Source organism: Notolabrus celidotus, chromosome 8 (genome assembly GCF_009762535.1).
Source record: "Notolabrus celidotus isolate fNotCel1 chromosome 8, fNotCel1.pri, whole genome shotgun sequence".
Classification (NCBI taxonomy): Eukaryota; Metazoa; Chordata; class Actinopteri; order Labriformes; family Labridae; genus Notolabrus; species Notolabrus celidotus.
Window position 1 is genome coordinate 27297493 of NC_048279.1, and position 17031 is coordinate 27314523.

The 17031-nt window shown below is 36.9% G+C and overlaps 3 protein-coding genes across 6 annotated transcripts; 1 reads left to right on the forward strand and 2 right to left on the reverse strand.

Annotated features, from left to right (window-relative positions):
- Positions 1-576: 576 nt before the first annotated feature.
- Positions 577-9335, forward strand: LOC117816975. Its single transcript, XM_034689388.1, has 6 exons — positions 577-663; positions 825-1169; positions 1269-1613; positions 2149-2265; positions 3021-3088; positions 3434-9335. The coding sequence occupies exons 1-6, from the start codon at positions 621-623 to the stop codon at positions 3608-3610; spliced, it is 1095 nt and encodes a 364-aa protein (XP_034545279.1). The 5' UTR covers positions 577-620; the 3' UTR covers positions 3611-9335.
- Positions 3962-7958, reverse strand: LOC117816976. Its single transcript, XM_034689389.1, has 6 exons — positions 7470-7958; positions 6884-7213; positions 6322-6690; positions 5167-5283; positions 4966-5009; positions 3962-4884 (listed from the first exon to the last, which is right to left on the reverse strand). Exons 1-6 carry the CDS (start codon positions 7513-7515, stop codon positions 4780-4782), a joined length of 1011 nt encoding a protein of 336 aa, XP_034545280.1. The 5' UTR covers positions 7516-7958; the 3' UTR covers positions 3962-4779.
- A 1418-nt stretch (positions 9336-10753) lies between the features above and the next one.
- On the reverse strand, positions 10754-14709 carry LOC117817763 (ribonuclease-like 3). 4 transcript variants are annotated; one of them, XM_034690528.1, is made up of 3 exons: positions 14693-14703; positions 14578-14592; positions 10754-11184 (listed from the first exon to the last, which is right to left on the reverse strand). In XM_034690528.1, the coding sequence occupies exon 3, from the start codon at positions 11176-11178 to the stop codon at positions 10759-10761; it is 420 nt and encodes a 139-aa protein (XP_034546419.1). In that variant the 5' UTR covers positions 11179-11184; positions 14578-14592; positions 14693-14703; the 3' UTR covers positions 10754-10758. The 4 variants fall into 4 exon arrangements, with proteins under 4 accessions (XP_034546419.1, XP_034546418.1, XP_034546417.1 ...); XM_034690527.1 differs by lacking the exon at positions 14578-14592 and having other exon boundaries at positions 14693-14709; XM_034690526.1 differs by lacking the exons at positions 14578-14592; positions 14693-14703 and adding an exon at positions 11932-12032.
- Between the last annotated feature and the right edge of the window lie 2322 nt (positions 14710-17031).

Below are 17031 nucleotides of genomic sequence, written 5' to 3' on the forward strand. Positions count from 1 at the left end.
GGTTATGTGTTTGGAAACCAAAAAAGCCTCTTAGGTAAAACATCAACAACATGTATGCATTGCCAGAGTAGCACCATCATATGTTCTAAGCTGTCCGAGTCATATATGTCATATATATCAGGTGAAAAGCATTTCTACCAGCAACAGACCTCACATATTCACTTTTAAGATATGACTTCATCCAATGCCAGTTAAACTTTTTGTTTATTGGACTGCAACCCATGTGGTTTTGGCACATTCAATTGTATGACCTAGAAAAGTTTTGAAAAAATCTACTCAGTTTAAAAACCCCTTCAGATACCACCACATCATTTCTACAACTCTGCAGTACAGTGGCCTCATTTTAGGAAGGTTAAAAAACTTAGTTGCACACCGATTCTCTCTGGGATGCCTTTAGTACTCATCATAAAGCTCACACAATAACAACCACAAACAACATCTAAACATCTGAGAATTGGTGAAAGGTGATCGAAGACTTGAAGTTTCTGATGAAATGCATTTCCTGTATATAGCAGCCAATCAGAAATGTTTCCGCTTGGTAGACTTTGATGACCTTTTGAGTAAACTTCCATTCAAGTAGGAGGACATCAGTTGTGCATGAGAGACGTTTTTTTAGCACAATGATCGGAAGACTGGCAGCTTTGATTCTTCTTAGTTCATTGAGTAAGTGCAGCTTAAAACAATATGATTCTTTAACTGAACTGAATCAAAGTGGTGTTAAAAGACAAGAGGATGTAATGATGTTTTCGATTGCTGGTATACTGTACGCTTTTCAGTGATTTTGACTTTTCATGCTGTAATCTGGTTTGTCTCTGCATCATCAGTTCTGACTCTAACTGCAGAGGTTCCTCAGAAGATCTCTTTGACTGTGATTGAAGCTGGTGGAAATGTAGCTTTCAAGTGTCCGGTCTCTGAGAAGGAAGGAAAATTCTTCCACTGGTATAAGCAGCCTCTTGGATATATGGTGCAAACAGTTGCTACGGGAAGTTATACCAAACAAACACTGACTGCACAATTTAAAAACCAGCGCTTCCAAGTCACAGAGGGGGGAGCTCATCAGATACTCTCTATTAGAAATGTCAGCAAAGACGATGAGGCAACATACTTCTGTCAAAATGGAACAGCATATTCTCAGAATTTTGTAAACGGGATCTTCTTGGCCGTGAAAGGTAAAATTTGCAACCTTTTATCCTTCTGTCCTGAAAGTCATAACTACACTTTTCTAACACAAACAAACCTTTTGATGTGTTTCGAATTATTTTATGCAGATTTTAATCACGAGAAATCCATCATCGTGGAACAAACTCCAGAGACATCATCAGTCCAGGAAGGACACGCTGCGATTTTCAAATGTTCACTTCCCCTCTCGAACAGTGAAAACAGGCTCCAATGTCCAGGTGAAGACAGCGTGTACTGGTTCAGAGCTGGATCAGGAGAATCCCACCCAGGTTTTATTTACACTCACAATAACAGGAGTTTTACACAAGGGGCGAGAAGCTGTGTCTACAGTCTGTCTAAAACTATCCAGAACTCCTCTGATGCTGGGACCTACTACTGCGCTGTGGTCACATGTGGAGAAATCCTGTTAGGTGGAGGAACTACGGTGGAAACAAGTAGGTTTTTAAGTCTTTTCTCTGATTTTATTACAAGTTGTGGTATGTCATATGCTACTGACAGACCTACTATTATATAGCAGCATAGTGTAGTACGACACCTGATGGCTGCTTTCCACTTAGTTATGCCTGTTCCCAGCTCCCTTGCATGACTTTAATTGTTCGAGTTTAAGAATCATGATTTTGTTCATAATTCAAATATCAAACATCTTACATTTAAATTATTTTGTTGTTTTTATTGTATCTGAATCTGAATTGATAGATTAATGAACACATTTTTTTAAATTATATGCTAGAATCTCTTTCAAGTTGAACCTTGAAGTCTAACAAGTACATTGAATATTACTAACTGGTTAAAACTCCTCTTTTTTTTGTCATAACCCTCAAAAAGAAAAGGACAATTTTCACCCAAACAGTTACATAACATGGAATTTGTTTGTTTGTTTCTTAACATTGCTCTAAGTTGTTGGTGCATGTTACACAAACAAAAATAAATGGTGTTAAGTGTTATTTCTTTTCCTGTTTCTGATACCAGGATCAGAGCTGTATCCAGTAGTCATTGTACTCGTAGTGCTGTTGGCCTGCTGCGCGATTCTGAATGTCGTCCTTCTTTGCCATGCAAAACGTAGCAGAGCTTGTGAACATTGCAAAGGTAGGTTCCTTAAATATGCATTGTTTTTTTATGCATTGATTTATCCTTATGTTCCAACATTTAAAAAGTTATCACATTTATTTTGCATTGCATGCGGCATGGTCTTTTCTTGGGAAACAATAATTAGAGTCTGAAACTTATCAACAGCTAAAAAAAAAATCCAAAAGTGATATTTGTTCAATAATGTCATTGTTTGATTGTCTTGTCACTTTTTTTTTTGTCTCTTTCGAGCTATTTAAGGTATTAATTGATCTGTATTTGCCGGGATCACATGAAATGGTTGACAGTTTAAGATCTAGAAAGCACAACTCTTGGATATAACACCATGTGTTCTTGGGTCAGTCATTTGTGTTAGTTCATATCAACATTTGAATCATTGTTGGTTAGAGATTACTTCATTTACAAGTCCGCCCTTTTTCATCAAGTATTTCTCATTTTAAAAAACACATTAAAATGCGCTCAAATAACTTATAGTTTCATTAGCTAACCGTACTGTACATTTGCATGTAAAACTATATTCTAAAAACATACCAAATAAGTTTAATAGCATGTGTGGAGTAGAAGTTTGCCATTGTCATCAGCAAACACTGACTAGATGAAAGCACTTGAGCAGTAGATTTCAAAGTAACTTTGATGCATATATTTTTCAACAGTTCAGACCCATGTTAGGTCAGATAAGGGACTGAACTGAAGTCCTGTTAATGCTAAGTCTTGTAAGTTTAATAAAAGACACATAGGTTTTCTTTCCTTCACAGGGGGTAAAAGGAGCACATCTCATTATCTTGGACATGACGAATCAACAGTGGAGCACTCAACTAACCTGGTAAATAATTCTAACCCTTCATGTCATACCTTATGAAAATGATATGCTCATTTGAAATGTGATACCAGCATGTTTCAGTAAAGTTGGGACCGTTTACTATGTTGTTGCATCACCTCTTCTTTTAAATGAATGATCTTAAGGGTATCATACAGACTACGGCTGCTATGTCAGATCTCACTTGTAGAAGCAAATGTCTCAAAGACCTTCCTAGAGAAAAACCCCACAAGAGCACTGTTATTATTCAGTGGTTCAGGCTCCGATACAGTGCCACTAGATGTTACTGTCTATTTAAAACTTTTGATTTTTATCGAATCTGAACTAATGATAAACAACTACTCTTTGCAGGATGGGGACACAGAGGCAGAAAACTATGCAGCACTGAATTTCTCCGCAAGAAAAGTCAGGAGTGGGAAGGAAAAAAAAGTGTCTCCACAAGAATGTGTGTACTCGGCTGTGAGGGCGGACTACCAGCCCTCATCACCCATCTCTATAGCAGGAGCTGTCCCTAACTATGGCAACTGAGTAGGTCAATAAAAATATCATTATTATATAGTTTTAATACATTGTGATTCTGAGTAATGAAGTAATAATATTCTACTAATATATGCTTATGCACTTACCCTGCAACAGTGTTTACAAGCATTAAATGTTTCTGCATGGGAATGGTCAATGCTGTCCCTGATGGTTTTGCTTGCATTTGTAGGCTATCAAAATGCATCAATGATAATTTCAGCCTGTTTCATAACTGGTTAAATACTCCTTGTATGAGCTTTAAGAATTTAAAAGTGATAAATATCTGCTGACCTCCATGGAAGGAGACCCGCCTTAAGTGCATATAAAAGTGAACAAGTAAACAAAAACCACCAACATAAATTAAACACAACACATTGTTTTATTTTCATCTGAAAAGTGTATAACCTAACAGCAAAATATCAATTCAACATGTACAATTAAGATTGTGCACCAGCCACTTGCATTGACAACCTTAAGCTTCATACGAACAATGCAAGCTATAACATGTGTTACTTAAAGAGGTGGTATTATTGCTTTTTCATATTTTACAAACAAATATTGGGGTGCCAGTGGCCTAGCGGTCTAAGCACGCCCCATATACAGAGGCTAAAATCCTTGTCGCAGAGGTTGCTGGCTCGACTCCCGGCAATGACTTCTTGCTGCATGTCTTCCCCCACTCTCTACTCCCTACATTTCCTTTTTCTCTTCAGATGTTCCATCAATAAAAAGGCGAAAACGCCCCAAAAAATTCAAATTGTGAGGCGAGCATGTTTTGAAGCATACTGCATACTGCTCTGAAAGGCTTGTTCGGTAAGTCACATGAGAATTCAGTGATATCAACAAGAGATTTGCTCAAATCGTGACATCACCAGCTGGTGAATGTCCTTGAAAGGGAACATTTTTTATTTTCAAATGAGAGACCATACTTTGTTGCTTGGCAATATGGGAGGAGGCTTCAGGAGTGCTGGATTCTGGAGTGTTGGGGGGGACCTCAAAGAGCTAAAATGAAGCATTTCAGTCAGAGGCTTAATTTGGGGTTTCCAAAGACACCAACTTTAGATATGAAAATCATTTTCTAGCCGTAAATTATTTCAGCTCAATGCAAAGCTATCTGAAGGAAATATACCCAGCATCATATGCCCTCGTTGAGGATGTCTGACAGAAGACTTGACAGCAGCTCAGATTCTCTTTCCATCTGCTGAGTATTCATCCCTTGTTCCACCACTGCTGGTTTTAACCATGGTAAAGATGACAGCAGAATAAAACCCTGGATCTTCATCTCTCTGCAGAAATGTTAATAAATTATGAGGGATGACAAATACCAAAAAGAATGCATCATAACCATTCTAATAAGGTGGTCTTACCTTTGAAGTCCTTTCTGCAACATTTTCTTGCAGGGCAACAGCCGCTGCAACAGATAATAATAACAGGAAAAAGATATAAAGATCAAATCAAAAGATAAAGATATATGGATACAATAGGTTTAAAATCAAAGATATTCTCTAACAATAACAGAATAATTGCCAGCTACAGGTTGTGTGATATATTGAGGTTACCAGTATTACCTTTATCATTGCAATAATCACATTTGTGAATGGCCAATAAAACCATGCTTGTAACCAAGACCACAAATGACACAAGCAGAATTATACTGATTTGGGAAGAAGGCGAAGAGCCGGTTACTAGAAAATAAAAAGAAACACAAACACAATTAGTAAAAGCTCAAAACACTTTTCTAACCCAATGGGTTTATTTATTTACCTTCATGTTTTCCTAGACAGATAATTGTTTGTTCATTTTTGCCATCAAGACTAGTGATAGTAAATTCTTTCACATTGCCATGTCGCTTCAGAGTGTTCTCGCGCATCTCAAGTCATGGGGGAGAAAAACAGATGATGCTTAATCCGCAAACAGAATACAATCGGAATGAGTGTATACATGGATGTTTAATCAGAAAACAAAATGAATGTACTGCACCCTGATTAAATTCCAATCCTGCATAAATACTTATCAAGTTGGATCGGTGCATCTCTAGCCTAAAACAGCCACTGCTGTGTCAGTGTCATTGAGGTGATTGATTGCATGCTGCAGAAACAGACATATTTTGGTATTTTCCTAAAAAAAATATTCTTACTGAGTGATATATTTGACTGTTAAAACAAAGAGGGTGGTTAACTTTTGTCAGGAAATACTACTCATGCATTTTAACGTAAAAAACAGCAGATATATGCTTGGTACTGCTTTGTCCAAAGGGGCACCTAACTTGATAAAAATCTAAATTTTGGTTGCTGTCAAAGCTTGGGAAAATAAGATATAATGATTACGATCAGTGTGAGTCTATTTATATCTGGCAGCTATTTAGATCAATTCTAGTCTTTGGTATTAGAGACAAATGTTTGAGTTTCAGTCGTATTTTAGTCAATTTGGCCCTTTAAAGTTCTTGTCCAGTTTTTGTCAATAAAAAGTTATTCCGTTCTAGTAATTACTTTTAGTCAAAATGTTTCTCTCTTTAAATTAATGCAGCTAACCTGCGATGAAATGGTGTCAAGGTTGAACCAAGTGTTTTCTATTTTGTAAGAAGTTGACTCAACACTTTCGCGATATCCGGATTACTAATATCAAAGTCCCATCAGTCAGTTTGTATCACGGTTCTTCTTAAGAAATTAACCCTGTTGTACCGAATGTGAAAAACGTGTTCAACAGATTAATGATTTGCTTACCTTCAATGTCCAGCTTGGTTCCTTTTTCAAATAAAATCTCCCCACATGTAGCCACAGCACAGTAGTAAGTTCCATCATCAGAAGAGCTGACGTTCTTAGAGAAGTGATAAACACAGCTCTTTGGAGTCGAATGCAGATCAGATTTCTTGTCACAATCATCATATTTGTTTCTGTCAGTGTAGATGATGTTTCCATCTGATTTATCTGGTCCGACCCCAAACAAGTGCACACTGTGATCACTTGGACAAGTTGTCCTCTGGGAGTCAATCAGAAGTGAACACTTGAGTCTTATCAAGTCTGCTGGGTGCACTGGGTGAGAAACTCTCGGCCGCTGAAATACAGTAAAATTTGATGTCCTCTGAATCTTTTCTGCAAGTACAGAAAACAGTTAACGGTGAAAAGTTGTCTGAACTGTGAAGTTCAAGGAGCAGAGATGAAACATCAAAATAAAAATGTCAAAGGTCACTATAGATGTTAAGATTGGAAAGGAACAAAGTGTGACACCAAAAGAGAATATCACTTGGGATCTTGACACTACTAGAAACATAGAGACATGCCTTACCTTCTATAGACAAAATCGTGGCACTCCAATGATCCTCACTCCAGGTAGTGATAGCACAGTGATACATTGCCTCATCCTCTGGGATTGTCTTCAGAATAGTCAGAGTGCTAGTGGTTCCAGTACAGTTCACATTGAATCGTGAGGACCGAAACCTTTCTTCAAATGTAGTACTTTTGGTACCTTTTATCTGAGTGTTCATTAACACAAGAGTATCACCAGTGCTCTGTTTGTACCACTTGATTCGTGCATTGCTGTATTCAAAATCAGGCAAGAGACATGTTAAGGTGCCAGGTTCACCAAGTTGAACTGTCATCACTGTGACCAGTGCATCTGAATGAAAGACAGTTAAGAAGACATTTAAAGTTGGTTCTACAAACCGGTCCGGATTTATCATTAAAAAACAATCACAGTGAAAGAACTATCTATAGAATACCCACATCAGTAAAAGTACAAAATAATTTGAGTAAAATTTAAAACAAACCATTTAGAAAAGTGATCAATCATTCCTGACCTACTTATCAAAAAACAAGGATATTTTCTCTAAACTGCTAGAAAATAAATAGACAAATGGACAAATATTACTTACATTCTTTGTGGATAAGAAGCAGTATAATACCAAAAAAGCTCAACATGATGTTGTCTCTGATTAGGATCTTTGCCGAAGAGAAATGAGATGATATCTGGAGGTGACTGGCTTAAAAAAAAGCGTATTTCCTGTCATGCTGTTCTCATGAAAATTGCCTTTTGAGGTTTTGTGGTCGGTCGGAGTAGAAGTAGAAGAGAGCCAGACCAAGCTTTTTATGTGTTGTCAACATTGTTGAGCAGTCGAGTGGAGGAGTATTTTCAATAGTTAAATACGCAATTCTTAATGATGAGACTGGATTTTTGTTACCAATATACAGGTCAGATAAATGTTCAATGAGGAAAAAAATATTTTGCATCCTTTGGCAAATGTCCTTTGTGGGTCCAAAGTGATTTACAAGACAAACCTTGAAGTAGCACACTGTGTTTGGGTGGAGGCGGTTCTAACTTCTTTATTTTGAAGATGATTACGAGTTATGTATAGATTTGTATAATTAAGGTTGTGGCTGAGTTGACTTGCAGGCTGGCACAATGTAATTGTTTGCTACCTCAGCTCCACCTCTTTGTCTGTTTCTACACGGACCACAAGTTTGGTTGAGTCAACAAAACCTCTTTACAGAAACCAGTGCATGATGACATTAAGACTATGTCTATTTTTTATACAATCTATGCTTCCAATAAGCAGGGCTGCCCCTGACCAGTGTCTTTACAGGGAGTGCAATGGGATGCCACAGTACGTATGGGACACAGCTTGGATGAGTGATCACCACAAAACTTAGCCCATACCTTGGGCCATCACAAAATGATAACAACCACTCCCGACTCTGTGCCGTTCGGTCTTTAGGGCTCAAAATAACCTTTTCTTGAAAGTTGTGTGTAGCATTAGTATAATGTAAATCCAGAAACTCAGCTGTAACTTTAGTCTTGTAAGTCAAACAGTTCTGAAATTTGGCATGGAAACATAAAATACGTAAAATAAGATTCTGTAGATTGCTGCCTCTAAATCAAAACATCAGTGAATAGAGATGGAGCATTAAAACATCGCCGCCCCTCAGTGAGTTTCATAGACTTGTGATCTTCAACAAGAGCAGAAAAGATTGTTGTTCATGGACAGTTTTAGGTAAGACATCACCTATGACTGTAAAGTGATGGACGAGGCATCTTGTAACACAGTATACTTAGAAAATGTGTCAACAAACCAAAAGTGTGGTCGTCTCTTTGACCACATCCACAACGGATATGGCTGTGTGTATAAAGTAGGACACCAATGAAAAACATACCTCTGTGTTAAGCTTTGTTTCTCTTCTTGGAAAGGGGGTAAAACCGACCATCAAGATACCGCCTAGTGGACCAATCACAAGGCTTGCAGTGGTTTCATTTTGACGCGTAGTTACATCTGGGAGGTGGTGCACATAAGGCTTCTGCAACAAAAAAGGGCTAAGCAGACCTACAGAGTCGTCTATGGCATCGTTTCGATGCAGAAGTATAAAAACAGCTTAAAGATCTAAATGAAGAAATGTACATTTGTCCATTTTTGGAGTCATTTCATTTTCCTTTTTATAATGATAATACATGTTTGGATATAGAAAGGTGTTGTATGGGATTTTGCTGTTGCATTGCTGTTAATAATGGGCTGTAGTGGGATTCTGAAGCAGTTGGTTTTCTTCATGCATTACATTTATGAACTATATTCAAGCCCCATGTATAAAATTGAAGTGTCTCTCTGGAACAATGTTTTCACTTACATGATGTCTTTTATTCCTTATGTAGGTACACAGTTTTTTCTGTGGCTTATTGAACATGTAATTGCTCTTCTTATTGACTGTTAACTTGAAATATCATTAGACTAGTGAATTAAACTGTAATATTGGAGCCCTGCAGTGTGCCAGTCTTCTTTTCTTTGTTTTCATGTTTCCAGAGTGGAAAGCACTAGTTTATTTATGAAGATGGTCTTTCAACTTAGATATCTTTGGATCCTTTAAATGAAAAAAACTCCTCTCACTTTATAAATGCAAAGGAGGCTTTGTTTTATGTTGGGGCCTTTAAGATTTATTTTTTCCATCAATTCCTTTCTGTGCCTTCAATCTCTGGTGCCTTTATGATAATCAGAAATTGTTCTATCAGTTTAAAGTTCTTCTTTCTTTTCTTTGTGGTAATGTAGGCAGAAGATTAATGCAGACTGACACAATGTTTGTTAATCAAAGTTCTGACTTCAGGGAAAACCTTGAACCAAGTGGACTGCAAACATTCCTCTAATCGCAATGTGATCAGACAGCAAACATTGATGTATTTGACCGGGAACAGGAATACACATACTGCTGCATTTCACTTCATTATAGCAGAGCATTTCCGAGCAAACACACGTTATATCATAAAAAAAACTAAAACGGATAGTACCACAAAACAACTTTGCAAATGTGCACCATGGATCACAGCTGCTTCTTTCATACTGAGTAACAAGGCTTATCTGTTTGAACATATCATGTTCCTATGGAAGACCATTTTATCATGTATAAAAGCATAACAAACCAAATTTGACCTAATAATTCAGATACAAAGTGTAGATTATGAGACAAAAAGGGAACATTATGATGTAGTTACTCAAAATTACGAGATAAAAAGTAAAAAATATGAGATTAACAAGCCAAAATTATGAGAGTAAATCATAATAATTGGAGAAGTCAAAATTATGAGATACTAATTCACAATTTTATCTCATAATTTCACCTTTTTGTATTATATTTAACTTTTTACCCCATACTTTCTACTTTTTTCATTTCATAATTTTGACTTTTATCTTTTAATTTGTCCAAATTATGAAACAATTCTAATATTATAATTAGTTTTCCCATAGTTCAGATTTTTTTTTTAAATTTTGTAACGCTGATGTTTTATCTTATAATTAAAATGTATCATTTTGGATTTTTTCTTTTTTCACCAAGGTCAAGTCTCTTCCTCATTTAAAAAAAAATTGTTTGGTGTAAATGGGCTTCCATATGTTTCTTTTTGCCCTTGAACTGATGTGCTTTTGGACCGGTAGATTTTTGACTAACAAGACACCTAATGACATGCCTTGTCAGGCATTTTGCATAAGTTTTTCCACTCGCTTGAAATGTTGCACCTGAAAAAAAAAAGGAAAAATAGCCCTCATGACCAATGGTGCTGTCAACAGTTGTTATAATCTTGCTTTACATGGCCTTTTGATGTGCATTGCAGTATTATAAAACAGACACAATGGAATTTGTCAAGTGTATTTTAATATCAAGAAACTGATATACACAGCTTTGACTTAATCAGTTTTCAAAATATACAATGTCTCTGTCAAAGTGCACAGGCAAGCCTCCTTCACATCTGATTGCAATCCTCCTGGTGCGATCTTGACCACGGTACTCACACCGAGGATGCCTGGCCCCCTGGTTTCGCAGTGTGCAGACAACAATTGAGAAGGGTTGAAGGCTCTTGGTTAAGTCTCCATATGGCTCTCCTGCACGCTCACAGATGGATTTGATGGTGTTGGTGGTAGCTCGAATGAAGGTGTTAGTCTCCTTACACTCGTTGCTGTTGGTTTTAGAGATGCTCCGGCTTAGTATTTCTGAGTTACATCTGGTAGTGCTCATATCCCCCTTGACATGCTGGTTGATGAACTTTCTGTAACCTTCATTCACGCAGAGTACAGTAGCAAGCAGCATTGACAAAATTAATAGGATCTTCATGATTCCCTGTTGAAGATACAGAAGAAAAGATGGTTAATGCAGGGGTCTCCAACCACCGAGTCACAGATTTTATTTCCTTTTCTTGACTATCAGTCTGCAGAGTATTTTATTTAGATTTTTCTTTACTTCATTTAATTTTTGAGATCATTTCAATTCATCTGACGTTGTAATTAAATCAAGGTGGAAAATCCTGAGGTTGCCACAAAAGCACTGAAATCCCAGCTTCCCCTACCAACAACCTATCTTTGTGAATCTGGGATTTCTGCACTGACATCAAATAAAATCAAATTACAGAGTAGACATGAAGACCAAACCTAGAGTGTCACTGTCTACCATGGCCTTTAGATGGCACTGTGTCGTTGAAACAAACTCAGAGCCATTAACTATCCTGCTTTATGGTGAGTTATAATGATGATGCACTTAATATTTGTTTGTCTTTTTCTTTTTCTTTATGCCAAATTTGTATTCCAGACACGTAACAGACATTTGACAGAAGCTGGGGCAATACAATCTTAATTAAAACCCTTTAGGTTGATGAATACTTATGATTCAGAAACTGTTTTTTGGACTTTGGGAATTATTATGAAGTATAAAAGAAAAGATGTTCCAGTAACAAGGCAATCTGAATACATTGTTTATGTCTTTCAGACCCGGATAAATTTGTGGAGCTAAATTGTAACACAATTGTGAGACTAAATTAAAAAACTCTTTACATCTTAATAAAAAAAAAGAAGAGAGAAGACAGAACCAAACCTCTTCAGCCGTGTCCTTGCAGTTCAAGAGATACCACTGAATAGTTTTTTGCCAACAGGTAGGCTTAAAAATGCTATCTATCTGAGCTCCGAAGCATTTTATAGAGCTAGATTTGAACTTTGAATCTAGGGCTGAACAACACAGTGGGAGGGGATTCACATTACATGTTTGTGCAAACACACATTATGTAATTTATGCAGCTATGGATGTCTCTCTGTCTCTCTTTAAAATTAATAAAAAAGATGCAGTTTGATAATGCTTGTTGGTAGCTTTCAGAGATGGAGACGTTGCCTTTGTGGTTGAACAGCAACAATTGCTGAGTAATAGGACACTAGGGCAGATTAGTAATTCTGTAAGTATAATTTGCCCACCCTAACCATTTGCTGACCTCTTCTTCACTTTGTGACATATCTGGGGTTACACATGATTCCTCAGAAAGCAGGCAAAAACAAAATGAAATGCACTGCTGCTTTAGAGAAATATACAGGTAACAGTTTTTCTTGGGTTTGAAGTGTGACTTGTGAGTTGGAGATCCCAGCCAATCAAAGTGTTGGAACATGAATTTTAAGAAAACACTACAGTAGCATCTGGAGTCATTTCATTCAAGTTTTATTATACTTCCATGTCAAAAACAGACAAACATATGTGACATAGGACAAGGTATTCCTGCCAGTTAAGCTTGTGTTAAATGTGGATCTGTGCCAGTTATGTATATAAAAGAGGCAGAAAATGTTTTTTCATCTGCATAACACAGACCACTCGCTTTAAACTAGCCTGTTTGAAGTCAAAGAGAGCAGGAGCAGGACAGGATTAGGAGAAATACAGGCAACAGGAGACAAGAAGTTGAGGAGCAGTGAAACCCAGCGGAGAACGGTGGTGAGTGAGCGGCATTAATCAATAATGCGTTCACATCACAGCTTGTTAGTTTATAATGGCGCAGAGAAGATAAGGATGATTTATAGTGGAGATGAGCAGACATAACTGGATCTGTCTGTGTAACTTTCATTGTCATGCTTTTTAGGGGTTTAGACACAACACTATATTTGTATAGTATTCTGCTGTAGAAAATAAAATGAACACACAAAAAAAAACTTACACTTTTACTAATGAATACATAAACACAAAATTAGATGGTGTCACATTCGGTGTAAATTTCTTAATTTTCATTGAATTTAATTTTATAACATTGCTCATTCACACTGGTCCAGCTGAGATTTTAAGATTGGCTGTTGCTGTCTAGAGAGAAAAAAAAAGCAATGGCTGTGGCTGCAGCAGCTTGGAGCTTAAAGGCGACATATCATGCAAAATCTACTTTTTAATGGTTCTCTACCTGAAATATGTTTCCCTGGCATGTTTACAAACCCCCCAAGAATGTAAAAAATCCATTCTGCCCCTGTTCTGATTTCTCCACCTTTCTGTAAATGTGTGCTCCGTGTTTTTGTTACGTCACAACAATATCCGGTCTTTAACGGAAGTCAGAGCTTGGAGCTTGTTCAGCCCATAGACTGTATAAAATACAACTCAACTTCTACTCCGTTTTTCATTACCTGCACAAATGTGTGCTAACAAGGAGATTAAGAGGGAGGCATGCTATGTCTGCAACAAATATGAAATTAGTTCACAACATTTGGGCTGCACTGGCTTCAAGGGACCTCAGAGTCCAACACAAGTCTTCCCATTTTAGCACCACTTGCTGTTAGTACACCTTGCTCCACTCCACTATTTACTAAAATAGGCCAGGGTTAATTGAAACATGTTTACTTTTGCATAAGTCTGCCCCAGTCACTAAATTTCCATGCTGATGCTGAATATGGTCCGCCCATCGTTGGCTATGTTGGCTCACCTATGATATTATCTACTCCGGTTGCAGGTGAGTTTTTGTCATCCAGCCCACTGAGCAGTGGGCTAACAAGGATTTCTCCAAATTCTCAGTTCAAATAGCAGTGATAAATAATTTGACATATCTTTATTATAATATTCTTTTAAAAAAGCATGAGTCACTTAATATTGTTGTATTGTTTTCTTATTGTTGGTTTGGAAAGTTCTTTGTAAATAACACTGTAATTCCCACATCTTTTGAAAGATTAAAGCATTATTAGAGTTGTTTTATAAAAGTGAACTTAACCCTTTCTTAGCACTTTATAATAGATTGAAAAATGTAATTTTGTCACCCATTATGTCCCAGAAAAAAAAAAGTAGTCATTGTATGCAAAATGCTATACCTGGGATGCCATTGACCTATCAGTTTAGATGCTATAGACCCTGTTGCAGCGGTTGCTGGTTTGACTCCCGGCCACTCTATGCTCCTCACATTCCCTGTCTCTCTTCAACTGTCTCATACAATAAATCCAAAAATGCCCCAAAGTGTAATGTAGCAGGAGAGTTGTATAATTGAAAAAAACATATTAAAAACCACAATGAGTAAAGAAAAAAAATCTATACCTCTGCCTAAGATTTAAAAAATATTTTAATTTAATTAACAAGCTATTAAGAAATCCATAACAATTACTTAAAATTCTGGGAAGCTCAAATGTAACAAAAATGAAAGCCCATTATAAACTATTGCCTTCAGCCTAAGTGAGATGCTGAAGGAATTAAAGTGTTTGATTTTAAACTAAATGTTTAAACATATTTGTTCTTCCTTACCTTTTTTTTTTGCTGCTGGATAAAAACAAAACACAATAAATAGGATTTTCTTAGTTAACAAATGATTCTTGTCTAATATTTTCTACCTAAGCTGTGCAATGAAAAGCATATTTACCTGAATCCCGAAGACAGATGCAGTGACCAGTGACAAGAAGTCTACCTGCTGAATCTTTTATAGTGTAACCGGCGGATGAAATAGACTCACTCATTGCCTTTTTGGGAGAGAGCTAAAGACACAGTCAACTATGATTATAATAGTATTATCACACGTTCAGTTAATTTGTTTAAGATGGCAGCCTTCTGAAAACATTTGCATAGTCATATTATGGTGGCTGAGAAGGGCAGACGATCTGCACCAGCCCTTACAATCTTCATCAGGAGAAACAAGCTGCAAATGCAGAAAAGATGCATCTTTAAAAATCCATTCAAAAGTAAAAGGCAAACGCAACAGCAGACAGCAACACACTGCAAATAAGAAAGCTTGCTGCAAAAAGATGAAACAACTGCACTGACACAAAACGTGCTCCAAATACACAAATGACCCAAAGCAAAAACACGGAATCATAAAATGCTTGCAAGAGAAAGAAACGCTTCAAATTAAGGATTGGAAACTGAAGTGATCCAGACCTGTAGGGGCACAAAGTAACACAGCTTTAATGTTGACTGGACAGAAAAGAAGCAGAAGATGAAGTCACTGAATTTTGTTATTGAGCAAGAACTGCACCATCTGTAACCAGTTCCTGTCACTCGATCGAAGGTCCTGCTGACACCAGTTTGTTCAATCAATCAATCAATCAATCAATCAATCAATCAATCAATCAATCAATCAATCAATCAATCAATCAATCAATCAATCAATCAATCAATCAATCAATCAACCAACCAACCAACCAACCAACCAACCAACCAATCAATCAATCAATCAATATCAAGTTATCTCAAGACACTTTTACAAACATAGCAGGTCTAGACCATGCTCTATGTTAGATTCCTCCAGTTCTTTGCTTGGAGGCCCTGCTGATAGCAGTTCCTGTGCCCGCATCCAGAAAGGTGACAAAAAAAACAACTCACTTTTCATGCAGTGCATGTAGACCTTTGAGACAGTTCATCACCCTTTTCCTTAACCTTTTCCCCAGGTTTAGGGACTGCCCTTTAAAAAAAACACTGTCAAGCAAGATGCAAAGATTTATTTGAAAACTTTGGATTAACCTTTAAACTGTGTTGCTGAGCCAAAAAAAATCGACATTGTGAAGTTATCTTTGGCAAATATGTTTTAACTGTTGAGGAGAAATTTCAACATAACATGAGCAGCAACACTTTCTCTTTAGATGCGTTCATCTCAACAGTATTTCTACCAGAGCTCTCATGTGCTCTATGTAATCTTAACATTGATACAAATTCTTACAAGTCCACTATTCCAACGTTTTGGAATATCATCTTTTGCAGTCTAAATCAAGACCTATAAACTATTCAAAAAGAAAATAGATACCACAACAGTGTGAATTGTCTCAATAGTTTCCATTTGAAAAACCTCTAACAGCAGGTGACTCGACTCCCTGAACACCATATCCAATTTCATAAGTGTTGGACAAAATGGCTGAGCAGTCTAAAAAAGAACATAGTACTAATGGTTGTGGCTGTTACAGATAAGAGCTTTATTGATAAGTTGTGCACACACATTTTCTTTTGTTAGCTTACTGACCTGATCTCACATTTTATGATTTTATATGATTTCATCTTTCACAGTTATTCAAATTGAAACTGAAACACTAGGATCTTTATTTGCAAGCGAGACTTTGGTAATAAAACCCTTGTCAAAGTAAGAGATGCATGAGAGTGATAAGGTTTAGTTTGGCTCAGCTGCAAAAGTTACCACTGAGTACTATCCTGCTGCTCAAAGGGAAAATATATTGGCATCTCTTGTTATGCCTCTCAGATACATGAAGCCTATTTCACTGAAACTGTTGAGAACTGTCAAACCCCATATGTCAGGCCCTAGAATGCAGATGAAAACACAAGTATTACCCCTAAGAAACCACACTGCAAAAACTTATAACTAAGCCAGTTTTTTTTCTTATTTAATGACTTAATGGACTTAATATAAGCCACATTCACTTGACAAGTCCAGAAAACAGTTTTATTTCAAGATATACAAGCCAGCAATAAGGCCTGAATTGCTTCGGATGTTAGGTAATGCACAGCATCCTACACACACAGAGCTGTTCAGTCCCCCGAGGCAGATTGTGTGTGTTTTCATCATTAGTGATGAATGATAACACCTCAACCTCTGAGGTATCATTGCAATCAAAGGTGTTAAGAAAATACAAGCTACAAAACAAACACATAATGCAATAACCCCACATTGACATATAATGCAATCATTGCTTCAGAGAACAAATATTCATCCCATCAAAACACATCTTTAGAAAGAGAGAGGTGTAATGTAGTTTGAGA

What these genes read in the sequence shown, in the direction of transcription:
- LOC117816975 (XM_034689388.1), top strand. Translation starts at nt 621, where the DNA reads ATGATCGGAAGACTGGCAGCTTTGATTCTTCTTAGTTCATTGA. An exon ending in GATCTTCTTGGCCGTGAAAG is followed by an intron (nt 1,170 to 1,268) that starts GTAAAATTTGCA and finishes TATTTTATGCAG; the next exon opens with ATTTTAATCACGAGAAATCC. An exon ending in AGCTTGTGAACATTGCAAAG is followed by an intron (nt 2,266 to 3,020) that starts GTAGGTTCCTTA and finishes TTTCCTTCACAG; the next exon opens with GGGGTAAAAGGAGCACATCT.
- LOC117816976 (XM_034689389.1), bottom strand. Translation starts at nt 7,515, where the DNA reads ATGTTGAGCTTTTTTGGTATTATACTGCTTCTTATCCACAAAGAAT. An exon ending in CACGATTTTGTCTATAGAAG is followed by an intron (nt 6,691 to 6,883) that starts GTAAGGCATGTC and finishes CTGTACTTGCAG; the next exon opens with AAAAGATTCAGAGGACATCA. An exon ending in TGATTATTGCAATGATAAAG is followed by an intron (nt 5,010 to 5,166) that starts GTAATACTGGTA and finishes TATCTGTTGCAG; the next exon opens with CGGCTGTTGCCCTGCAAGAA.
- LOC117817763 (XM_034690527.1), bottom strand. Translation starts at nt 11,178, where the DNA reads ATGAAGATCCTATTAATTTTGTCAATGCTGCTTGCTACTGTACTCTGC.